Source organism: Atractosteus spatula, chromosome 20 (genome assembly GCF_055471065.1).
Source record: "Atractosteus spatula isolate fAtrSpa1 chromosome 20, fAtrSpa1.hap1, whole genome shotgun sequence".
NCBI classification, from domain to species: Eukaryota; Metazoa; Chordata; class Actinopteri; order Semionotiformes; family Lepisosteidae; genus Atractosteus; species Atractosteus spatula.
This window is the reverse complement of record NC_142725.1, coordinates 17,707,552-17,733,622: the sequence shown is the minus strand read 5'-3', so window position 1 is coordinate 17,733,622 and position 26,071 is coordinate 17,707,552. Positions and strand designations below refer to the sequence as shown.

Genomic DNA, 26,071 nt, shown 5'->3' with positions numbered 1-26,071 from the left:
AGGTGCCGATGTGAATACTGCCCTCGCAACAGCACTCACTGCTAACAGCGCCCGTCTGGCCCTCTCACTTAAACTGCATTATCATCGCATCAGGGCCCGTCACGGAGGTCGCTTTCCACTGCCCACACTTGGGAAGCGGAGATAAAACAAAAAGACACGCACCGCTATCTTTTGGAAACAGGAGGAGTGTTTGAGAGCTTTGAGCTAGGCTGAGGAGCGGCGAGGCCTGTGGTCCTCTGGTGAGCAGCTCAGGGGGCTGGAGCTGTGCTCCCCGGACAGAGCCACTGTCACAAGGAAGCACAGCTCCCGGGCGCCAGGAGGGGGCGGCGTCACACCCTTGTGCAGAAACATCAATCAGGACAGCTCACAGAACAAAACAAAAGCACCGCACAGCCTAAAGCGTGGAAGAAACACAGGGAGTTCTGTTGTGTGCAATGAATTAAAAAATATATATATATAAAATATAAGCCAAGGGGGAGATGTATGGTAGCAAAGCCAGCCTCTCTCTGTGGTTCCGAACTCTGGGCTGATTTGGTTTATCCCAGTAAAAGCAAAGAGAAGGACTTGAGAGACTGGTGTAATCTGGGTGGAGTAAAGCAGGACGCAAACCAGAGGAAGCCGCAGCAGAGCCAAGAAGGTGCAAGTGAAGCCGAAACAACCGCACAGCTCTGCCGTCATCGGGGAGAGGGAGCATGGGCACCGCGTCCACCAGGAAAGGTTGCTGATGGAGGTCAGGAGGGTTGGTTTAGCACTACGTGGGACAGCAAAGTGAAAAGCTCACCTACTGATAAAGTAAAAGAGTAAACTGCAATTTGCATCAGTGGTCATGCGGGAAGTAACTTCCTTTGCGAGAGCCCTGGAGAAACAGTGCGTCCCACATCCATTAGCAGTGGAGCGTACTGCTCGGCGCTGCCCTGAGTTCTCTGCATGACCACCGAGCTCTGCTGACCAGTGGCACAGTCCATTAGCTCCAGCCCAGCACTCCGGAGCAGTCAGTGCTATTAGCACAGACCCACTCATTCCCATGCAAACGACCCCCCGAAGGACAGCACAAACATTAAGAGCTGCTAAATGTCATGGAGCTCCCATTAGTTTGAGCAGTTAGAAGCATTAAAAGGTTCATATATAGCCCCATTATCGCTCATTATCACCCAAATAAGGTCACATTGATGGCTCATGTCACTGAATCAGACATGGGAAGATTTATTTTAAGCTCCTATGTAAATTGTGGAGTACTGCAGTCCACAGGGCGTGTGCAACAGGGCAGGGGACACAGAGAGACAGGCAAAGACAGTCAGGCAGTGGGTACACCCAACACAAAAAGAGCATGTCGAGCTGCCCTCTCTCCCTGGACTCATCCCTGCCGCTATCAACAGCACAAACTGGAAGTTCAAACGCTAACCCTAACCCAAACGCTACGGAAAAAAAAAGGAAGACAAAAGGAAGGCTTCAAAAGTTAACGTTGCTCTGAATCAATTTACTTTTCAAAATAAAAACTTTGAAAGCATCTGAAACTCGTGCTTACGCTGACTGGTCCCTTCCTTCAGTCCAGCACGCAGACACACACACACACACACACACACACACAGACACACATGCGCGTGCAGGAACAGCAGGCAGCGTCGTGAGCGCACACACACACACAGCCAGGACGCGGCAGGGGAGACCTACAGTTGTTGAGGAAGAGCAGCACGGCGAAGCCCAGGGTGGAGGTGGCCAGCAGGATCAGGCAGATGTTACAGGGGATCATGAAGTAGCGGACGACCAGGGACACCTTGTGCTGGTACATCCTGTCCCGGTCGGGGGAGGGCGCGGGGTACTGGCAGCTGGTCATGCTCGGGACGGGCAAGGACATAGGGGGGAAGAAAGAACAAGGCCGTCCGAAATTCAGCTCTCGGGGTCCCCGGTACCCCTCCTCTCAGAACGCAGAGCCTGCGAAGCTTCTCTCGGTTTCCAGGCAACGCATCGCTGTTCCGTAATAGCATCCACAACGGGGAGGAGAGAGAGTTTGCAAAATGAGCCCCCCCTCCCCCTACACTTAGCGCACAAGAAGACAGAGAGGAGACTGGAAAATCACATCGTCGCTTATCCCGAGGAACCCCGGTTCTGCGCCGCGCTGGAGCGCAAGCGCCCACGAAGATGACTGTACATCCCTCGGGACAGCCCGGCTCACACTGGGAGCTCGAGGAGGGAGGCGGGCGGCAGGTGCCGAATTCAGCCCTGGTGCTCCTCCGGGGGCTCTCCGTCCTGCCCCACACAACACCACTACAGAGCCAAGAATCACCCCCAGACGGGTGGGGAGGGAGCCAATTCAACTGGCCCGTGCACAGCCTCAGGACAGGACTGTCTTCAAAGGGTTAAAAACATTCCCAAAACCTTTCTCCACAGGAAAAACAAATCCTCCCCTTTCCGCGCTGTCCCACTAGCTCCGCTCCTGCCCCTGCTCTCCAGCGCTGGCGGGGCAGGGCATCCCCGAGCCCAGCGTGCAGTGAGTCAGGGGATCCAGCTGTAGAGAGAGATGCTGTGCTGCTCAGTCCTTCTTCCAGCTCCGGCGCTCCGGCGCTCCGGCGCTCCAGCCGCCCAGGGGGCTCAGTTTATTGCATTCGTCAAAGCCGTCAGCAATGGGGGAGAAGAGAAGAGAAGCCCCCCGGGGCAGACTGCCCCCGTGCGTGTATTCCTAAAGATCAAGCCGGGGACGGGGCTGGAGCAGCTGTCTCGTCCCAGTACACCATGTGCTTTGAGAAGCGGTGGGTTTTGTTGGCTGTCCGAAAAGACGACCTGCCTCTGTTCGGGGGCTGCAGCTCCAGCGGGGGTCGGGCAGATCCGAGGACCTGCTGCCGGGGCGACGACAGCCGCCAATCTTCCCGCTGGTCCGTACGGTGCCTCCCAGCACCAGCGCACCAGCGACCAAAGAGACAGCCGGGATCTTGTGAGGCGAGGAAAAAAAAGCCGCGAGGAAGTGCTCTTCCCCGTCCTCTTCGTGCTCACGCGATCCCCACTCCCTGGCGCTTCGAGAGCCAGCGGCAAGTCCCGCGCTGCCCAGCCACACCGAAGTTTCTCCTGAGCGGAGGGGTCTCCCCTCTCCTCCCCGCGCCCACGTCACCAGGACAGTTCAGAGGGCTACAGGCAGTCCCCCCAGCCAGCCCAGAAGCCCCCGTCAGAGAGAGGGGGGAACTGTGGGAGGCCACGAGGAACGGGGGAAGGACAAGGCGCCTGGCGAGAGCCGGCGACTCGCGACACTCCGAGCCTCTCTCAGCTGTGTGTCTGGGAACAAAAGAGCGAGGCTCCGCGCGTTCACAGCTCCGCGATTCCCGGCCCCTTCGCTGAGTCCGCCAGCAGGAAAGACAGGCAGAGACGGAGAGAGGGAGAGAGGGAGAGAGGGAGGGGGCTGGGAGTGAGAGCAGGGGCTGTCTCCAACAAAGAGAGAGAGAGAGGAGATGAGAGGGAGAGGGGAGAGCGAGAGAAGGAGAGAATAAAAGCCTGTGGGAATTCTCCTCTCATGGGGTCCGTGGGGGTGAGGCGGGGGGAGGACAGAGCGACAAAGGAGAGATCTGACTGGGGAACATCAGGCGCCTTCCAGCTCCACAGCCCCCGAGAGCAGCGCAGCCTCCACAGTAATTAGCCGCCTGAAATAGGCTCAGCTTCTAAAATCTCTTGTTTTGTTTGGGTTGGGGTTTTTTTTTGTGCTAAATATATCAAAATTGACAATGAAAAACAACAAGTGACATGGAAAAGGGACTCGTGTGTGCCGTGGTGTCTGGTGGTGACAAGCCCTGCGTTTCTATCCCTGAAGTGGAGACTCGCTGGGAGAAGCCAGGCTGTGCTCACCAGCAGCGCCCGCGACTTCAGGAGATGACATCTCTCGCCGGGGCCATTACTCACCAGCCACCCCACTGCTATTTCAATGAGCCAGAATCGTTTTCAGAACCTCTTCTGTACAGCACCCTGCCTCCCGCTCTCCCAGGACCCATAAAAGCAGGAACATGAATATTCCATGCCGCTATCAACCACATAACTGATTCCAGCTCAGACACCGGCAGAGTGTATTTATCATCCCGGAGAGCTGTGGGGGGGGGGAGATCCACACCAGAGTCGCAGGGCCGTCACATTTGGACGGCAGCTGTGTGCTGCGCTTGTACAAAACCGCAACCTGTGCGAGAGCTGCTCTGATATCCTGGAGGGAGCCTCCGGGTTTCAGCAGGAAGACAAATTGCACTTCCAGCTCCTCTGAAGCAGCCGAGCGGCCCTGCTCAAGCTGGGGATGACCCTCCAGTCAGACGCTGTCAGGCAGGGCAGCGCGGGAGGGCCAGGTCTCTCTCCCTCTGACCCAGAGGGACCCAGCGGCGTTTAATCTCCACAGCTCCGCACCTCGTCTCGTATACTAATATCTGTCACGTCGGCCTGCGCCTGCGGCGACTGAGCTTTCTCTTTTCTATCTCTTTTTTTTTTCCCCAAACCTGCAGAATTTGAGCAGCGATCTGATAAAAATAATGAAATCAGAAAAGGGACGCATCGGAGAAAATAGACGAGTGGACGATCTCCTGGATTTCTCCTCGCAGACGTGGGAGTTTTTCTTGGCACTGGAACGGGTGGATTCAGAGTGCCTGGAGAGCAAGGGGTCGGAGAGGGCAGCTGACCCTCCCCTCACACGCACGAGCTCCCAGCCAAAGCCAGGGATGCACACCCAAGCCAACAGCCGCCACACCGCGCTGGACAGGTCACTCAGCAGTGCGGCTGGTCCAGATCGGACCGCTGTGTGCCCAAGCAACAACCTCAAACACAGGGAGTCTTCCCCTGGAGTTCTATTACATGGAAACACGGTAGCGCTTTAAAAAAACAGCAATCTCAACCTATTAAACATGTAAGCCTCTATTCCAAGTGGAGATGTTCCCACGCTGCCAAGAGTCTGTAACAAGGCCAGCCACCCTGCATCACACTTACACACGCGCACACACGCACACACACGCGCGCGCACTCGCTCTGGCCCCGGGCTGCTGTGATTGTCCCCTTTCTGCGAGAGAGGAGGAGAAATGGTGATGTTGCCTGTTTTCCATCAGCTGCTATGAACCTCGCCTCGGATCAACTCCTAGAGTCGCTCGCTTCTCCGGCTCGTTGCAGACGCTTCTGGGTCACCTCTCTCCTGGGGCCACACACCCTGCCGGGGCCACATGCCCTGCCCCTCCCCCAGCCCAGTCTGCCCTGCCAACGCGCCATGGCAGGACCTCCTGCTGTCACTGCGAGAACTGATGCTCGGTATTTACTGGTATTTACAGCTAAAAACACAAACTGCACTTGCAGAACAGGAAAGCGCCTGAGTGTCATCCATTAATTTAAGAGCGATTGAGATGCAGACCCGAGCTCTAAATGCCATTACTCTGCCTTAGTGCCATGTGTCGTTTGCTAAAATTTTAAAAGCCTCCCTTTGCTTCCAAAAACAGCAAAGCCGTTCCCAATTGTCGACAGAAGAGGGTGACAAAGTATCTTTCATTTATGGTTTCATTAATTATTTCTAAGTAAAATAATATCTTAATCATGATTTAAATGATTACTTGACAGCAATAAATCTCAGTTTTACCACTGCATTACAATTCTGAGGAGATTTTGAGCCAATTACTCCTGGTCTTGTCCTACAAAGCTACTGGCTCTGGTTTTTATTTCCCTTGTGTCCTCAATTAGTTAACTGAACCAATTACCAGCTGAATTGATCAGAATGAAAGTGATCTCTGGCAGTGATCTCTCCAGTAAGACGGAAGGAGACCACCACAGTAGAGATGCACAACACTCAAGAATATCAGAGATAAACTTTAAGAATTAAACATTATTGGTTTCTTTGTCCAGACGTATCATAATTGGCAAAAAACTGCACCCGGACCAGCAGATCTGACACAAAAGGTTAAACTCCCCCTCCAGACCTGCTGATTTAAAATGTAAAATTTCCCTTCCTTTCAAGTCACAGATACAGAAGGACTAAGCGCTTTTACAGTGGTCGCTCCAAGGGCAGAGTCGAAGGGTACTAAGCTACTCTTGCTACAGCAGCTGGGCGAGGCCAGGCTCTCTGTGTCTCTGGAGCGGAGACCGGATCAGCTTTCGTCCCTCCGGAGACAAACCTGCACGAACTCCTCGCCTCTTCCGGTGCCCACCGCCCCCGGCTTATTCAGACACACCTCGGACGTGCAGGGACAATCAATCCACCCGCTGTGCATCCTGAGAGCGGGAACTTGAGACAGTGGCGCATTGTGCCTTGGAGGACAATACAGAGCAGGCGAAGACTTCCTTAAAGCACAAGAAACGGCAAGGGCACAGCCTATTGTGGCTGAGGGAGCGCAGCACAGCCAGGAGCTGCCAAGCCATGAATCCTGATGGATCTGCACTCGGAGAGCTGGGGGGGCTGGGGGCTGTGTCGCGAAATCACTTCCAGCAAATCGCACTCGGCGTTCGGCAGCTGGTGCAGCTGTCCCTGCGAAGCCGGTAATCAAATAAACGAGGCTGCCTTGATCGCAGCGGACTGCGGAGACCGCTCAGCTCACGAACGCCACGGCTGCTCCCGCCGGCACAGCCAAGAGGGGGGCCCCGACCGGACCGGCGCTCCGCGCCCCCGGAGCCCGGAATCCCCGGACAGGAGGGCGTGCGCGGAGGAGGCGGTCCGCAATCCTCCCAGGGGTCTTGCAGACACGCGAGCCACATTCTCGTTCCCAGCTGACTGCTCCCCCCCCCGGGCCTCTGCCCACCTCGGCCGCGGTTCTGGCCACCAGTCCAGTTTTGAAAAGCTCCACACACATCCCACAATCCCACGGCCCTGCAGACGTGTGGCTCTGGATTTCCGGCCAGCACTCTGGGGGAGCTCGCCTTGCTGTAATCCGGGCAGAGCCGCCTGCTGATAACACGAGCAAACGCACAGGCCCGGCTCCCATCAGCCACTCTACTCTCTTGCACTCTCTTGCTGCCAGCAGGCACCCTCTGAGCTGGGGTCTCCATTGCCCCCTTGGCTGGAGTTGAGACTGCGGGGGCAGCCAATACGACACCCTTCACCCACGCTGGCACCATGCCTGGCAAACGGGGAAAAAAGACTGGCTTCCGATACCAGAGCTGCCACTTTCTGAAAACACAGGCCTGCAAATTTCTGTCCTCCAACAGCCTCCCACCTCCCGGAACGCGGTAGCGACCCGAACGCTGAGCACACAACCTGCCTGGCAGATTCTCTGTGCCTCCAGAGCATGCCAACGAGTGGCGCTGAGGGACCTGGCACTGCAGCAGCTCAGCTGGGAGAGCGCAGGGTTGGGAAAGGCGCTGAAGACGTGAAAACGGGCACCGACACACGCCGCGCAGGGCTGGGATCGCCGCGGTTCCGGTCAGGAGAGCGTGCACCACGATCCCGTGGACTCAGGAGGGAATAAAATGTAAAATCCACATCCAGAGTGATGGAAGAAAGGGCGGGAGAGCCAATCCATTTTTGTAGCTTCATCATAAACCTGATTACGAAGGGCGGCCCGTTACTGCACTGATCCCTGGACTGCCTGCAGAGACGACTGTCTCTGACATTCAGATCACAGCCGGATCAAATATCATAATTGAACGAATCATTTCAACGTGGCTGGTTTCTCAACTCGTGAGGAACAGGAGAGCAAATGTAGGCGTGTCTGACTGTGCACCAGCCCTGACAGCCTGATTTCTGAGGGGGACAAATTAAGTAGAAAATGTAGGATCTTTGAAACACCACTGAAGTAAACGTCTTTATTTCAGTGTTAATCTTCAATAAAAAAAACCTGAATTTTATTTAATTAATTAGTCATCCTTTGCTTACTATTAGGTCAGTGACAAATCAGGTAAGATAAGATGAGATGAAATCACTTAATTGGCCATATACAATTTCTTGCATTAGGAATTTGTCTTTTCACAGACCCCAGCTTGCTCTCCATGAGACACGCAGACAGGGAGAGAAGCTGGGGGTCAGAGCGCACGGTCAGCCATTTATACAGCACCCCTGGAGCAGTTGGGGTTAAGGGCCTTGCTCAGGGGCCCAATGGAGTAGGCCGCGGGATACGAACCGGCAACCCTCCAGCCACAGGCGCTTCATTCTTATTTTTCTCCTTCACATCAGGCTGGTAAAGCACAGCTCCTGAGGGGAATCGGAGCCCATGCCATGGCAGAGCCATCCATTTCAGGATTTACCAGCCACCAGCTCTCACATAAGCCAACCACGGTGTTGGAAATGTAAAGCTCATTATCCTGTTTAGAGAAAACCTGCATTTCCTGGCTTGCAGTAAAACCCTTATCACACACACAGCCCTCCTTTCATCAGCGCACCTGGCAAAGAGGCATGGATCACCGGAGAGGAGGTAGTGTAGGCATGCGCCTCTGACCCGCCCCCTTCAAGCCCCCCGTCCTTTAGCAGCTCTCTGGGAGCACGGTCCCGTCCCGGGGGTTCAGCAGCAACTGGAGGGGGGCACGTCCCTCGCTGACGAGGGGGCCCAGCCAACAGATCCCTCCCTACCCTCTCTACCGACAGAGAGCCGCCACCAGGATCATCGTGGCCCCAGTCAGCTGGTGATGTGACCCGGCTTCAAACCCCTGATCACAGAGCTCAGGCGAGTGTGTTTCATCGTCGAGCCACATGGGAGACTCCTGCTTTCTTCCTCCTCATCCTCCTCCCTTCCTGCAAAGGGGCAGCCCGGCTTCAAGCGCAGAGATGGGCGTCTCGCTTGAGAAGTGTTTGTGCTCCGCGAGCAGCAGCAGTGCAGAACGCCCTCCTCGTCCCCAGCGCCGTGAAAGGGCAGAGTCCTGGCCTGCAGACCAAGAGCCCTTCCCCTCCCCTTCCTCAGTGAACCGGGAAACAGCACGACAGCCGTGGGCAAATGGAAAGAGCGCTCGCCCAGTCGAGAGCCAGCAAGGGCCAGGAGGAGCCGGGTTGCTTAAACAGGCCCAACCTGCGGATTAGAAACGCAGTAATCCTATCAAACGTCTCCTGCTCGTCCCGAGGCAGAGCGCTGCTGCGCGCTGACACATTCGGCCCGGGGGATGAAGAGGGCTCTCGATGAGCGGTGAAGTGCGCAGTCGATGTCGCGGGGCCAGTCAGTCTGGACGGGCAGCTCGTCACGGCGGAGCGCGGCCCAGCTCCCTGGCCCAGGGGGCGGCGCCGGCGGCGGAGCAGAACTCATTCCAGAAAGCACAGGTGGCAGGAGCCTGCAGACAGCAGATAAGGCCGGCCGGTCTGGTAGCGGGGATTCAGATGGATAGCAGCTTGGGGGGGCTCCTTACGAGCTGCACTTAAATTTGAAAACTTCACAGATGTTTCGGGTAAACTACGCTCCAGGCTCTGCCCATTCCATCTTAAGAGCTTTGCATTTCTACCGCTCTAAAATACGGTAGAAATGGCCTGACTGGAGTCTATGAAGCTGGAGGTAGAATCCGTCTGAAACAAACGACACCACTACAGTTAGCCTCCCTGTGACCCTCTCCTTCACCCTCTCCCTGTCTCTCGTTCCCATCCTCCAGCGAATGCACAACAGCCGCGTTTCAAAAGAGCAGCGCTGTTGGGGGGGGGCTGAAATCCTCTTTCTTTCAGTGCTAGAAGCCGCAGTAAAACGAACACCAGATTCCAGGAAGAGGGATGAGCAAACCAGGGTGACATCTGTTTATCCTCAGAGGAGAGCCAGGGGACTTCAGGAAGAGCATCTCGTGGCCAGCGCACGCGGGGAAGGACACGGCTGCTCTGGAAGCGGTCCAGAGAAGAACAGGCGAGTGTCCCTGCCTGACAGGGACAAAGTAACTGAACTTCATTCACCTTCAAGAGAGAAGAGTCCGGAGGGACCTCATTCAGGTTATCAAGACAAGCCAGCTGACTTCTTCAGCATGAACAGCGAAATAGAAACCTGGAGGCGGGAGGGGAAACTAAGGGGGAGTGCTATTAAAACTGGTGCTTCTTTACACCGAGGGTGGTGGGGGTGTGGAGCACGCTGCCCACGCCTGTTGTTGAAGCCAATACCCTGGCTTCTTTCAAGAAACTACTGGATGAGACCCAGGGATCAATAAGCTACTAACTACCACACAGGCTGGATGGGCTCTCATTTGCAGCTGTTGGGATGCATTAGAGACACAAGCCACCTACTGCAGCATTGAGATCAGTCAGGGTTTATTGTGTAAAACACTGACTACTAGGGGGGCGACAGAGTCGTCTCCATTGAGAGTAATGGGTCCTTAAGGTTCCTTTTATTTCCCTGTAATCAAGCACCAGGAGCTGGGAGGGAGAGAGCGCACACACTGCGACTGGGCGCTTTCCATTAACGGAGCTGACAGTGACGAGCAGTTAGAGCAGAGAACCCCTTCATTTGCATTTACGGTAATGAACTCTCCCTCTCCTCACTGCACTCCTGACAGGGCTTATTTCTTTCGCTAAAAAATGAAAGGGGTTTAATTGGCACACAATTCTGTGCTTTCAGCAGCCACTGAAAGAGAACGGGATTTTAATTATTAATTTAACGCTATCAGCTGCCACCCCACCACGCCTTGCAGAAAACATCTTTTTTTAAAATTATTATTTTTCTAAAAAAAAAAGAGAAAAGAAAATGAGCGAAGCAGAGCCTGACGGCTTTTAATTGAAAGGGGGAAAATAATTCTTTCCTTTGCACTGATCGGGGGGGTAAGTTAATTTTCAGGTTCAGCTGCTTTGGTGAAACAGAAACAGTCTTTTCCAGCCACTTTTCAGGGCCTGCAAATGTCGCCGTGACACAGGTATCGTACAGACATGTTTCTTTGAGAAATACGAACCTGAAAATGAGGGCAGTGATTTTTGTTTAGCTTGGGTTGTCCTGTGAAATGTCAGAGGTGCCACCTTTCGAAATTGCATTGATCCTGTGTGCCCCTTCCTTGGGCCCTCTTCACTGTTCAGGCTTGAGAACAGGAGAGTGTTCTGAGTTCTAAAGTCTCTACAACTCCTCTGGTTTCAAGGCGGTTTTTCTGATGGATGCCCACCAGAACTCTTGCCCGGCGTGAATAGATTTTACGTCACTGTGGCGCACGGTATATTTCAAATCAAGGCGGTGGATATGCCAAGTCTAGAGATTTTCCTGGCCTCTTTACGGACTTTTCCACCCCTGCTGCACACAGTTTAGCGCTCAAGGTGCGGCACTGCCATCTGAGCCAACTCAGGCCAATGCAATGCAATCAATGAGAAGCAGAAAGGAATCGGCCTATTTAGAGACGCCTGCGAACACTTCACGATGACAGCGACCTGTTTCCTCCAGAGCTGATTAAAAGCCATCGTGCTGCTCAATCCGGGTGGCGCACTATGACTAAGCACATAGTGCTGATCGTAAATCCTTTTATAATGGATAATTCTTTGCATTAATATAGGACCTTTTTGTGCCAGGGGAGGTGACTCCATTCATCTCCAACTTGGTGCATTACAGCGCCTCACCTGCGTGGCACACAGCAGCCCCACCGCACAGCACAAGTGAGAGGTGACATCACCCATCCCAGGGGGAAGTTCAGGGAGGCCACAGCTCATTTGTGGGGCCCCGCAGGTCCCCCACCTCCCTGCCTGCAGCATGAAGCCCGATGACCCGGTGCTCACGGTCACTTCAACACGACCCCGACTCCTGCAGGACAGCTACATCTATTATGCCCTTGGTGCAGGGAACCAGCCTGTGCATGCAACGAGAGCAACTAATTAGACGAGAAAGATTAGCAAGCTGCTGCTAAATAAATCATTAAAAGGAGAGAGCGTCTTGATCTCGGAGGGGGTTCCTGGGAGGAACCTCCCACCTCCCAGCTCCTGCTCCGCTGGGACAGCTCCAGGGTGGCGACAGGGGGACCCCACCCCACCCTCAGGGAAAGGAGGACAGCGGTCCCGAAACCCCATCCTCTGCCCATCAGCCGTGAGCCGGAGCGGGACAGTGTCACCTGTGGGAGCGCGTTGAGCCGAAAACTGAAAATACAAAAAACTTCCCAACACTGGGGGGGGGCTTCACGCACACAGCTGCTCTCTGTCAGCGACGCTGGATTTCCCGGTTGCATCCTGACAAGATTTATCGCTTCCAAATCTCCCCCTGGGCTTTTCTTTCGCTGCGCGGCTCCCCTGCACGACGCGTGACTGAGAGCCCACGCACACACGCGCACACACGCTGCGTCAGCCAGAGGGCGGGGGTTGAAATACACGCTGCCTGGGCGCCTTCCCCCTTCGAGCCCTCACCCTTTCTCACCTCACCGGGGGTACAGGTGTGCCCACAGGGCCTGGGGCTTGCTCTCGCACAGCTCAGGGGCCCCAGGACGCCCAGCAGGGCACAGAGTGGGGAGAGAGGCGCTGCGAGTTCCTGCCACAGTCGAACTGGGCCTTCAGGAAACACAGGCCACACAACAGCAGAATCAAACTGAGTGAGAGGCAGCCAGGGAGAGGAAGAAGAGAGCGACAGAGGGAGGAGAGAGACAGGGAGCGCGGGGGATGGAGAGAGAGCAGTGAAGTGAAAAGCTGAAGGGAAATGAAAATAGGGGCATGAGAGAGAGAGAAGTAATGTTGTGCAGAGAAGGAGAGTGATGGAGACTCCAGCCCCTTGCAGACCTGCCTGAGCTCTTTGAAAGCAGTCAGGCACACTCCCAGCTGTGCAGCCAGCAGCCCAGAGAGCTCTGCGCCCAGCACAGACCACAGCCAGAAGGCACAATGCATTGCAAATTCTGGGCTGAAAACCACAGCGCCGTTACTTTCTCAAGCTGCCTCGCCAGAAGGATCCCTGCAGGTCACAGTGGAGCAGATGCTACAGAACAGGAGCGGAATCAAGAATTCATGTGGATGGGGAAAAGACCTTTTACCACAAAAACCAAAAATACTGTACTGCTAGCATGTAAAATAAGCCTGTGCTACAGCTGAACAGAGTGACAACTTATCGTTGCTACCAGCTGAGCATCCTCAGTCCTTCATGGATTGAACATGAACTACGGTTAATGACCTCAGAAAGCTAATTCCAGGTGAACACACACACTGCAGCTTTCTGACCCGCGACGGAGCTCGAGATTGCTGTTTATTACACAGCCCGCGTGTCCACTTGGCCGGCAGGGAGCCAGGCTTCTGACAAAGGACACTGAGATGAAACCTGTGTGGAAGATAAATCCCTCATGCTCAGGCTCTGTTTCTGTCTGGCAGGAATATAAATAAGGCCGCAGTGTCACTGCTCTGGGTCTCCTACTGCCTGGCCTCTTCGATCGGCCTGATCCCTCCTGTCTGTCCAGACCCAGGGCCTGTCAGATAGCGCCAACACCCTCCGCTCCCAGCCCGCGCCTTCATTTCCCAGTCACCTCCACCAGCCCCAGCTTTCAAAAGAGCTCTCACTAGTATGACCTTTATTATTCCCAGCCTTTATACAGGGCTTCTCATTCCAGTGGATCCCAGCCACTTCAGAGGAGCCACATCTGAAGTGCAGCCCCACCGGGCCTCACTGCCCAGCTGGGGGAGAAGCTGCCTCACCAGCTCAATGGAGGGGACATTTCGGGTCGGGGAGGGCCGCACAGCCCAGGGTGGTATTCAAGGCTAACACCCCTGCTCTTTTTTAAATCACGGAAACAGACAAAGGAATCAAGTACTTCGATTTAATGCCCCATCTGAAAAACAGCAACCCCTACAGCACAGTGTCCCTGGTCACACTACTGGAGCGCCGGTTTGGAGATTCTTGTTGGCGGGGAGGATCGCCACCTACTGGTCCCCTACCATCACTTGCAGCTGATCCAATCCCAGTACCGACCAGGCCGAGCCTTGAGGAGCTACCAATTCCTCACTAGGTCAGGCTACAGAGTTTCAAGACTTCTTGGAAGTAGTTTCTGAAAGATTAAAAGGGTGCCAACTCACATGTGGCAATTGAGGACTATTGCCTTTCACGAAAAAACACAGCTCAGAAAATATAACTGATTTTTTCCTGCAGCGATGAGACATAAAAGCATTAGTGCAGCTATCCTGCATGATAATGTCAAAAAAAATTGGAAGGCAGATTCAAAAAAGGATCATTGAGAAATAATTACTATGTCAAACAACACAAGAAACCAGGATGATTCTATCAATCAGTCAGCTAATGAAGCAACTAATTCATTATCTCAATCACTATAAACTAATTCAATCCTTTTGCAAGTCTAGAACCTTGCTGTTTTGACAAAGACAACTTTCTGTGCTTCTAGGACACCTCAGGCTACAGGAAGAGGCCGAGTCTGCACTGCATTAGACATCTATCTCCATACACACACTAAAACACACACACGCACACATACCAACACACACAGCCTCGCAACCTCATGCACACCCAAGCACTAACATGCACGCCCACACACTAACACAAACACATGCGCACACGCCCACACACATGCGCACACACATGAAAACCACGAAAACCCAGATGCACATGCACGCACACACATGCATTAGCACAATCATACACACACATCAACATGCATGTGCACACGCACACGCACACTCCCCCATTACTGCACGAAGGTCTTAATAATTCTACATCACATTACCGTTCATTTTTTTGTGTTACGTGACTAGTGACAAATAATAATGTATGTTTAATAGGCCCTCTTAATATTCCTCATGAAAAGCCTGAGAACATGCAGCTTCAAGCTTTCATAATTATTTAGCCTAGAGTGTACATCATAATTGAAAGTGTCTGCTCAAAATGTTTCCTTGTAAAAACCTTCCATTAAGGACATCTCAGAAAGCAGAGCAAAAATAGGGGGAAGGAGAGGAAGAGTTTTCCCCCACTGGGAGCTGCAATTTAGCAGAAATGCAAATGACTCTGCCGTTATCTGATCAATTAGGGAACCATAATCAATTCTGAAATGAGAAATGTATTCCCATGAGGGAAAATAATATTGTCGGTTTAAACAGAATGATTCCCAGACCAATTTGTTCAATCAGACTTATGACGGATTATGTCTTTATTTCCATAATGGTGCAAGACGCTATCAATGTGAAATTAAACAAAATCACAGGGTAGTACTGCTGTCTGAACAACACCTAGAGGATATCTAGAAGTCATTCTGCAGTGTAAACAGCGATTTTAACTTCAAATTAAATTAGTCAACGTACATTTTACACACTATTTCAACTCCTTGATTACACACTGGGCACAGAGATGTACAACTGGTTGTTTTTTTTATATTTCATGTGGAAGCGGTCCCAGAGAATTCCACAAGCCGACACCTGCCACAAAACACGTGCGCCGTGTAGCCGTGATATCTAGCACTGGCTAGCGAGGTCTGTGGTGCTGTGGAGAAATTCGCCCCAGCAGGGGCATTTACACAATTGTTGCCCTGTAATTAACCAGGGACTGAAACCATTCCAGTTTCTCTCAAAACCTGTGTCTTTATTCTGTTTTCCTTAATCTAGAATCTAATAGGACTGGCAACGTGCAGAGGGTGTTATATAACGTTTCACATCTCCACTGCCAGGAGCCGGTGCTGCTCATACACATCACAGCTTGGACGCTAGACCCAAGACAGCAGACCCAGGACCTGGGAGACCTCAGCTCCTTCACTCGAGTTACTGCCACAGCAGACCCCTGACAGCAGGATCCCAGCCCTTGGGCCCTGCACAGACTGTCCCTGATCGATCAAGATTAATCGAGAGGTTTCTTCTGTCCCACTGGGGGTGTTCTCCTCTCCTCTGTGCCTACATGCTCAGCTGCTGTTATACTGCTAACTGCAACACAGATCTGCAAAGTGGCCAGTGGCTGTGAAGGGCTCTATAGCAAATAGAAGATTGACCAGTCGAGCTTCTGCGCGCTCCTCAACACCTCTCTGCAGCAGGTCGACGTGTGAGCGGGTGTCCACTGCTCCTGCTCTCCCTACAGCCTGCCTCTCCCAGCTACTAGCTTCCGTCCAACAGTCTCCATCCACAGCAGCAGCCGAGTGAACAGCTAACGAAAGCAGGAACTGCCTGTTTCGCCCTGTCGCTGTGAGGAAGCTTTGGCTTGTACGAACAGTTGCTTTATTGAGCCCTTTCCTGGCACTAGACAGTGTATCAATGAGTTCTGAGGAAATCGATAGATAATGCATGAGGAAATAAAAGCTGATATGATATCACGCCAATCACTGTTACCACTATATTGGATTTTTGTCGTAGCTCACTAGAGATATGAAGATATTCGATTTTTTATGACATTTATTAACAGCTATATATTGTGTTACTCTTTTGCATTTAAAACCCCCCGATGAGCTAAAACGTCTTTGCTCTACAGGCAGTGGAGAGTGGGACAGGAGGCCCTGTCCCGGGGAGTGAGGGGGATATATCCATGCCTGGGCATCGTGGGGCTGATTCCGACGAGCACCCCTGGGGCTCGGGGCTGAGTGAGCGAGGGGGGCAGACCTGAGCCCAATCTCTTTGTAAGCAGGTGCTCTGGGATCTTTAATGCCATCAAAGCAGATGGGATCTGCACTTAACGTCACAGCAGGGGGACCACTCTGCCCAGTCCTTGTGCTGGTGGCTGATAAGTGGATTAGGACGCACTTATCCCAAAGAAAACGGCGCAGCCAGCGCCCTAACCCGACCTCAAGGTCAGCGCGCCTCCGCTGATTGGGAGAAATATTCAAATCACTCCGGCCTCTCTGTCCCACAGCAGCCCAGCATGCACCGACTGACAAACCCAAGATTAAATTAACGCGGTTTTATCCCTTTCGAGAAAAAAAAAAAGATCCTGTAGCTTCTGTTACTTTGATACTTGGAGAGAACAGTCTTCTGGTGATGCACTAGCACAGCCATGTGGCTGGATTAGGAACTGCACACCACACGGATATAATTAACACACGGTGTCAACTGCAGCCTGTCAGAGCCAAAACTCCTGACAGTACACACTTCTGATCAGAATGTTACAAACACAAAAGCCTGTTCATTTTAGTGTGGATTACACCAAACAATATCAAAACGAGCCAGTAATTGTCAGCATGATATTATACAGTGACTACAGTTGTATTGAGAAATGCCCCATTTTGAGACTCTGAGATCTAAGCTGTCCCAGTGGGATCAGTGCATGTCAGAGTCTGACCGGTGTGCCAGTCACCAGGGTCAGAAGAGACAGAATGGGCTCTGTCTCACCGCCACTACTGGGGAACCATCTGCCCTAGTAGCAGCCCTCAGTCTCCCACTTAACGATTAGTCACTTAATAAAATAGATTAGATAAACTAACAATCGCCAACCCTGGTCCTGAAAGGCTAGCAATCCACTAAGGCTTGTCAAAGTATCTGAAGAGATATGGAACAATTCCACTGTGATCAATTTAACAAATCAAGTAATACTTCAATCATTTATGACCAAAATCTCAATAATCTTCAGCCCTCAAGAACCAAGCTTCTTCAATGTTTAAATTCAATAGTTCGCAGATGCCAATCTTTAAAAACAGGTGACTGTCCAGACTAACTGGACTGGACTGTCCAGGACCAGGGCTGGAGACCCCTGATTTAGGGTGACCTGTAAGACTGACTGGATCCTCTATGTTCAAGAACAGGGATGAGAACTTGTTATCTCACAAGGCTCATGAACTACACTGATATCAATGTAAGACGACGGCTACAGACAACAACTAAACAGACTGCAGTTAAAAAATGCTTTGATGCTGTGGTTCAGGTGTCCGATTCTGCTCTCTCGATTGCAGCCCGAACGGTGTTCATTCTCAACTCACTGTGCGAGTTCCTAAAGAGCGCTCTACTTCTGTCCTGTTCCTAAATCCATGTGATTATTCATGTCTTTCTGGTGTGTCCTGTTGTGTAGCCTATTTACTTCCTGTGTCTGCTCTGCTCCTGGCTCGGCATTGAGGGTACGAATGTCGTGAGACCCGCCTAACCTGAGCCCGGGCTAACCTCCATGTTGCCCCTTTTGCCGCCATGCATAGGGTCTTTACTGCGCTCCTTGGCATTCCACGGCATGCCCTTTCCGACATCCGTGAAACACTGCCACTCCCGACACTGAGGGATATCAGTGCGCATTATGCCAAGAATGGAAGGTTACAGCAGGGGGCAGGATGTTCGTCGGCCACGGCAGAGCACACTCCTTTTGCAAGGATGACTGCAGTGTGACACGGCAGCACTGCAGACAGGCACAGAGAGGCCTGGTCAAGTCTGACCGCTGACCAGAGTGTGGCAGCAGAGTAAAGGTGTGTTATAGGCATGGTGCAATCAGAAGCAAAGTATAAGACCACAACAAAACGTCATGTGTAAGAGGGCAGCAGGTTCAGACAAGATGTCAGCCCTTGTCTGGACCACATTCCCCAGAAGGCTGTGGGGAAAGAGCTGCCCCAATAGTTACTAGAAGACTATTGGTCAGATGACAGTGTAAAAAGCAGGAAGCAGAGCTTTCAGGGGTCAGTTCTATCTTCTGTCTTGAGGAGAGAATGAGGTGACTGACTGAAGGATCAAGGAATTGGCGAGTTCTACAGTTCTGGAAGAGTCTCAGAGAGAGTTTTCTGAGCCTGGTAAGCAGCTTAGCTGCTTGGCAATACTGATAGAGAAGGACCTGAAGAAATTTAGTCAGAAGTTCAGGAAGGAGCTAGGCTTCTATTTTGGTTGGCTTTGGATGCATTTTCTTGCAGTGTAAATAAAGAACAGTTGGTCTCTACCTTACAGCTGCGTTTGTGCATCTGTTTTCTAGTCCTGCCTCTTTCGAAGACCATGTTACTGCACGCAGTCGGAGTGTCACACGTGATAAACATCTGTGATGGAACAGACGCTGCTGGGCTTCACGGATACAGAAACAGGAATTGTGCCGGCTTCCCATAGTACTGCTCAGGTGCCACTCCTAATCTTCACCACAAGATGGCGACGGTGCTTTTCCCTATTCATTTCCAGTCAGACGAACCCAGACATGCTGCAGCGCTGACAGTGACACGAGCTCTGCTCTCCTCCGGATTCTCCACGTGGTTTCTTGCCATGTCCACTACTCTGACCTTTGACCCTCCGGTCGCGGAGGTTAACTGGCGATGGATCTGGCGGAGGCGCTTAGGGCCAGGAGAGGGGCGCAGACCTGCAGGGCTGGTGATGCCCACAAGGCCACCAGCCCGTGTCGAGCACTGGCGCCCCAGACGCCCGAGTCCTGGTCACGGTGGACAGACCCTGGCCCCTCCCTCTGCCACTTCGGAAAGTAATCAAGGAAGACCGGCGACATTTCTAATCAACCCCCCGAAACCTCATGATCTTCCACACAAGGTGGTGTACGCAGGGAATCTGACAATCATTTCCCGGGAGTTAACGATCTCTCATCGTCGTTGCTTTGTTGACGGTTCCGAGCAAAGCCCAAAGCAGGTCTGCAGGAGCACTGCCACACCCCCGAGTCTGACGAGTCAGCCCACACCTGAGAGCATTTCGATCTTCTCCACTAGACGGCCCCCAAAATCTAAGGGAACTGTGAGGCACCTGTCCCCAAAAGGGAGCTCGCAGAGGGCACAGCCTCTGCGTCCAGAGCAGAGATGAAAACCAATCTGAAATACCACCCTGTCCCGTCATGCGTCCACAGCACGGCCACAGAGCTGGGAGCTCTTCCTGCCCTCTCCCAACCCTCTCCAGTCTAACATGTTTTGGGCTGCTGATAAAATAGTTTTTAAAAATTCTTGACAGAAAAGTCCTGGAGTCAGATATTGTGGGCTCCTCTTCTTTCAACGTGTTCCAGGCCCGGAGGAAATGCAGAACCCAGAGAGTTAACCCGTGTGACTCCCGGGCAGCACAGCGCGGGCCGAGACACGCTGCCGACTGAGGTTCCTCTGCACTGGGGTGTGCTGCTGCGCCTCACATCTGACGAGTTCATCAGCAGCCCCGGGGGAGCAGGTTAGTGTGAACCCCGCACGCTGAGTGCAGCTGAGGTCACGCTGCTTGTCAGCCAAAAGGAGGCCTCTTCAGACAGCAGGACTGTAATACCGTCCTGTATTACCAGGGAACAGAGGCTTCCGAGAAAAACCAGGAAGCTGCTGGAGGTAGTGTTACTGAACAACAGGTGGCGCTCTTTCCCCGTAACACAATTTCTCTTTTTACAACAGTTCCCCAGCGACAGAGAGCAGGCACACTGCTGCAGGAGCTGTCAACCTGAGCTGTTCGCTACCTTGCTTGTGGTCTTCTGTTCTTAAAGGTTTAACACTGAGCTCTTACTTTGGGAGAAACCTTCTCAGTTCTATGAAAGGTCAACAGCGCAGGAATTAAAATTTAGGAGGGAAACAGTAACTGTGCAGGTGTGGAACAGGGCTAGCAATTAGGGGAGAGTCCTGCTAGGTATTTTAGACTAAAGACAAAAAACACAGGAGAACAAATCAGACCAGGCATGCTTATTCAATATAAATGCCCATTTTCAGACATCCTAAAACTGCTGTCCTTTTCTCTCTGTAAGAGAGAACACCCTTCACTGCCTTGACCTGCGCTGAGACAGTTCACCCCGTTTTCAGTCGGATCCGGTCAGCCCTTATCTTAACAAGACTTAGCTGCCCTCCATCTGCCTGCCAAAGTGCTCTGTGCCACAGAAGGCACAAGTCCTCGTGCCCCAGGAAGCACAATTCTTAGCAGTGAACAGCAGGCTGCCAGCTTGTGACATATGTTGTAATGTCTTCTTAAATTCCGTACACAACATTTACATCCTTGACTGCGGAGTCTCTGCACACACAGCTTGGCCTCCTTTTGCTTAAGGAGGAACTCCTGGATGTGCAAACAAGCCGAACTGAACATTACTGAAGATTTTCTCAAGACCTGTAATTGCATTTCAGAGATCTCGCGCTCCAGATTTAATTTTCCAGGTTAAAGTGTTTGTGCTTCAGTGCACAGCTGCTTTCACCGGAGGTAAACAGTTATGGCTAGAAGGAAAGGCACTGAGTAAGGTCCTCGTGTTCACTCAGGAACAGGAGCAAAAGTCATTAAGAAATCTTCAAGAGGACCCACGCATAACCCACGTATATACTATATTACAGCAGTTAATAAATAAAACAAGAGGCGGAAATTCAGCAACTATTTATGCTCACGTCTTTGGTATTTTGTTTTTTTTTCCACAGCAGAAACTTCCTGAGTGCTCTACCATTAATTCTCTCTCCCTCCTGACCTCTCCTGTGTCGGTTCAGTTTCAGTCCTGACCTTGCTCTTCGCCCTGGGCACACTGCACTTCTACAGGCAGGCTGAAGCCTTACTTCCTCGGCTGCCGAGACCCTGCGTGTCCACCCTGCGTGTCCACGTGAGTGCTGTGGATCTCATTCAGCGAAACCCCTCCAGCCCTCTCTGCAAGTGCCGTAGCCCCGCCAGGCCCCATCGTGCTGAATGCATCTACTCCCCACCCCTGAAACAACGGGCTAGCCAGAGCAGCCAGAGAACCTCAGTTAAAACATACTTTGGCCACAATCATCTGCATACGGCCCTGCATGATGCTGAGGGTTTGATCTCCAGAAGAGGAAGAAAGAGAAGGATCATACAGTGGCACTCACAGCCCATAAGCAGGCTTTTAAAGTGCAGGTACAGCACAACATGTGCAAGCCACATGAAAACAGGCGATTTTCCTTCTCGTTATTTTCCCCCCTTAGGGAACAGAGCACAAAGGACTGACACACCGCAATGAGCGGAGGAGGAGGACGGTCCTGTATGCTCCCAGTGCAACCGAGCCCCTGGTGTAAATCCCAGCATCTGCATGGCCACCTGCGCCAGGGCCCGGACCACACAACGCCAGCTGGCGCAGAGTGGGCCTTTCCCCGCCTGCGTGGTAGAACTGTTTACCGACCTGCCCTGCGCACGCACACACACACGGAAGAGAACCCTCACAAACAGCTGAGCTGCCCGAGCCTGCAAGTGTCAGTCCTGCCACCGACTGGAGAAGAAGGCCTGTCTGGCCCGGAGGAAGAAAGGGGGGACACCGAAACACCAGGCGGCGGCAAGCTCCCAGCCTCGGGGTGCCCCTTCCCCGTGCCCCTCGGTCCCCCTGCGCTCACTCCCTGGCAACCCCAGCAGCCTGCAGGGCGGCGCTCAGCCAGAGGAACGCACACAGCCAGCAGCGTGGGCGAGTCCCGCCGGCCCGGGCCCAGCAGGCCGCCAATAAATCAATCAATCGATCGATCGATCACTGACAAGCGTGGCTTTCTTCCGATTAAACGTTTCTGTTAAGGATAACCACATTGCCAGAACAGAGAGAAGTGAGTAATTCACTTAACACAAGACGTTAAGTGCAGAAGAGTGAGACGGAGAAGGAGTGTGACCGACAGGCTCACGCAGCGGTATCGGGGCCAGAAAGAGGGTTTTTAAAGTGTGGGTACAGCTAAAACAGTACAAACTGTCCATTCCTACCAAATCTGTCTAAAAATATAACAGTCTGTCAGGTTTACTGGGGATGGATGCAAATTTCTCTAATCCAGCACAAATACTGACTATGTTCCAATCTCGGGTTTAAGTAGAAAGACGCTGTGGTCTCTGAGCTCCGGGCCGGTGCTGTATGTGCGATCCCACCGGGGATCAAAGCCACAGCCCCCACTCTTCCCACACCACGGGGTTCAGGGCTCTGTTTACTCCGGCACACTGGGGGGCTGGGGGCAGCGTGGACATCAGGAAAGGAACTGGCGGACTCACTGTCAACGACAAAGCCAGATGTGCAAACTGAGAGCTCGTCTGGCCGAGATCAGGTGTCTCCTCATGAAAATCTCTCTCTCTCTCAAGTGCTTGCGGATGTCGCCAGGAAAATCCCACCAAGAGCTCTTGGAGTGGGATCTCACGTGGGATCAGAGTCTTGACACCAGGGCGTATTTTCATGCAATTCCCCCAGGAACGTCTGAACTAGACTGAACACTCGTTTTAAAGAACCCCGAGACCTGCAGCTCGAGACGACGGATTTAAAGTGCGGCTCATGCGTGCCTGCACACTGCAGGAGCTTCCAGCTCAGTACGGCCTCTTCCTGTTGCAAGATCCTCTGTATGTCCAGCTCTCAGCTCAGGTTTCGTTCCCTGTGAGCAATGCTGGGCTTTTACCTCGTCTTCATTAACAGTTGACCTCTGTCATTGTGTTGTGACGAGCAGATTTTTGCTCCGTTTGCATGTGGGGTATAGCAAAATTTTGACATGGTACCATGTTCCAGGCCAGCTCAGCGGGGTACAGGGCACTGCATGCGTTTCAGAACCGCACAGCGATGTCCAGACTTCAGATGCATCATGGGAAAGAGACTGCGAAGGTCAGCAGACAGCCAGAGCACGCACACAAACAGACACACCAGTTCCTGTCCCACTGGACAAACCTACAGTAATACCATCCCCTATGTGTCCTGGTTTGCCTGCTGATGTTGTTTAATACTGCAGGAAACTGGATGTGGACTCTGCATTTTTTTTTTTAAATCAGGTAAGCTTAACCTCACAGGGTTAATACTATCAAGAGTAGCAATGCATTTTCTCTACCACTCTTTCAATTTAGACTAATTATGACTTTTAAAAAACTCACAGCACCTACATTAAATCACAGAAAAAATCTGAATTTAAAGACACTTGAAAAACAATTATACTGAGTGTTTTTATTAACCAGAGATTGAAATTCAATAATGGGAACAGGTTCAGGAAGCTGGTATAACAGACTCCCAACAGATATTTTGTGCAAAATAACCATTTTATGACCTGCCTGGGGAAAAAAACCTGTAAAATATACAAATAAAATTTAGACAAAACTTAGACTATCCTATCAATATCTATATTTCTCACTGTATACTCCAGTATGCATTGCTATATCTAGGAAATAAAAACAATACAGAAGACTAAGAACACAAATTAAAGCAAACCATGATTTTAAAAAAATCAACCCCTCTAAATCCATCCATCCTGAGCAAGAAACAGATTTATTTCATTTCACTTATCTCAGTTTTCAAACAGGGTCTACACCTACAGATTCTCCCTAGGAAAGAGCTCTGTCCTTGCCAGGGCTCAGTGACGCAGAGACCGAGGGAGAAACAGCAGTGAGAGGGAGGGAGACAAGGAGGAAGGAGAGGAAGACAGAGGGAGAGAGAGAGCGAGAAGAGGAAGAGTGAGGAAGTGAGAGAGTGACAGAAGGAGCTGCGTGCTTCACAGTGTGAGGGACACAACATGTCTCCACACCGGACCTGTACTAGTAAAACTACAAGCTGACTGTGTACATTTGTGTGAAATGTCGGTACATTTCCTGCGGTCTGTTAAATGTGCCCATTTCACTTCTGTTTGTACATCCCGTTGTGCCTTTGCACAGCTCTCACCAGGAACGCCACGCCCAGCCATGACTCAGGGTGAAGCCCTAGCCCTTCCTGCACTGTGCCCCCCAGAGCAACACGGAGCACAGTCCTCTCCTGCACCTCCTCACAGCCCGGCTCCACCTCCCCTACAGATTTACAGGAACATTCCAGTTATTACAGGGGCCAACAGGACTGGGGCGCCCGCTAGCAGCTAACTGACCGGGCTGGGCATGACAACCACCCTAGAAACACGAGCAGCGTCGCAGGGTCGCAGCGGGGCCAGGGCGTATCCCAGCGAGTAACGGGTGCGAGGCAGGGTACGCCTTGGACGGGACACCATTCTACTGCAGGGCCAGTCTTCCCAGAAGCCAGTCAACCCACCAGTATGTCTTTCAGCTGTGGGAGGAAACCCACACGAACACGGGGAGAACACGCAGACACCACGCAGACTGCACCCCAGGAATGGAATACAGGGCCCGGTGCTGCAAGTCAGCAATGATAACCACTGCGCCACCAGAAATTCATACTGCATTTAAATTAATTTGTAAATTTTTTGAAGACAGATTGCTTTTTATTTTCCATGTATACTACATGACAGGTTTAGTTATAGACATACCCAGTGTTCTGACAGCAACTGACAGCACCTATTCGGCATATTTTGCAATTTATGAGCACTGTGCTCTCGGCCCATGCTTTTATACTTCTGCACTCCCTTACCAACAGCAGAAAATTAACACAATTTCCAACTTCACCGAATCCAGCATCCAGGTGAAAGGCCGTTAGTGAGAGGCACAATAATAGCTACCGTATCTGTCTTTCAATAGGCACTGACCTTAGAGATCTTATATTACTATTTACAACCTATTTCAATTACTGCAGAGCTCAGGTTATTAAGACATGTAAAAGAAGGAACATTCTTTGCACCTGGAGGATGTTTCCCATTTTTCTAGGCTTCCTGCACTGAGCAGCACCTCCTGAGTGACTCTCCTCTCAGAGCTGCAGAGCTCTCAGGTCACACACACCTAATGGCAAGCAGAGCCAACCCTGTGCTGCAGCAGTAATATCATGTCTTATATTTTATTGTACGGTGCCAGACTGAAGCATTTTGCACTCTTTGCCAGGGTTGTGCTTCAGTTGAGAGTGATCCTCATCAGACCAGCAGCAGTAGTTCTGAACTCGATACACAGTTTCCTGCCCCAGCTGCCCCCTCTGTTAGCGACCGATACAAACTAGCCACTGAGGAGTCGTGTTTCTTACAGTATCTTACTCCTGTGTGGATGGCTGAGCTGAGAAAGCAGGATACCAGAGCACACAGAAGAGAAATGAAGATGCTACTCACCTGCAGGGGCCATCTTGCGGTCTTGAGTTAGCAAGGGACAGAAGAGAAGAGAAAGAACAATTAGCAAGCAGACAAGCAGAGAGGCTGTGTGACGAGGAGTGTGTGGGGAATAATGACCCTTGATTTACACAGGCAAGTGCTTAGAGAACAAAAACATTGACACCGAGGAGCAGGGCTGAGAGGCACCGGAGACATAGCAGGGAGAGAAACGGGGGTGCAATCAGGACGTTTATCTCAGGACTTTGCGGCACATAGCATCACGGTTAACATGCACCAGTGTCGGGCAGAAAAGATTGAGCCACACAGCTGCAAAGACACTCACAACAGGAGGGAGAGGGGGAGGGGGGGGAGAGGGTGGAGGTGTGGGGGCTGAGAGAGACACAGCACCGTTTGAAAACTGGAAGCAGTTCCAGTCCAAGGCCGTCACAAGGTTTCACAGGACTCGGCAAAGAAGAGAACCCTTCCTGCAAACCCCAGCCAGAAAGTCTACACCACGGTTCCCACAGGACATCAGATTATTAATTAGGTTTATAATTAGATTCCAAGAGCCATAAGAAAGTTTTGAAAGTTTAATGAT

General features: G+C 51.9%; 1 protein-coding gene across 8 annotated transcripts in view; it reads right to left on the bottom strand.

Moving 5' to 3' along the window:
• The window catches only part of agrn (agrin), a 170,550-nt gene that overhangs the window by 86,399 nt on the left and 58,080 nt on the right, over positions 1–26,071 (bottom strand). For 4 of the 8 annotated variants that reach the window (XM_088938370.1, XM_088938371.1, XM_088938378.1 and 1 more), the window contains exon 3: positions 25,495–25,515. The exons of 2 other annotated variants lie outside the window; for them this stretch is intronic. In XM_088938370.1, the coding sequence (XP_088794496.1) occupies positions 25,495–25,515 (21 nt within the window). Of the gene's footprint in view, positions 1–1,671; positions 1,923–25,494; positions 25,516–26,071 lie in introns of those variants that run through there. 2 more of the 8 variants (XM_088938376.1, XM_088938377.1) reach the window with 1 other exon arrangement.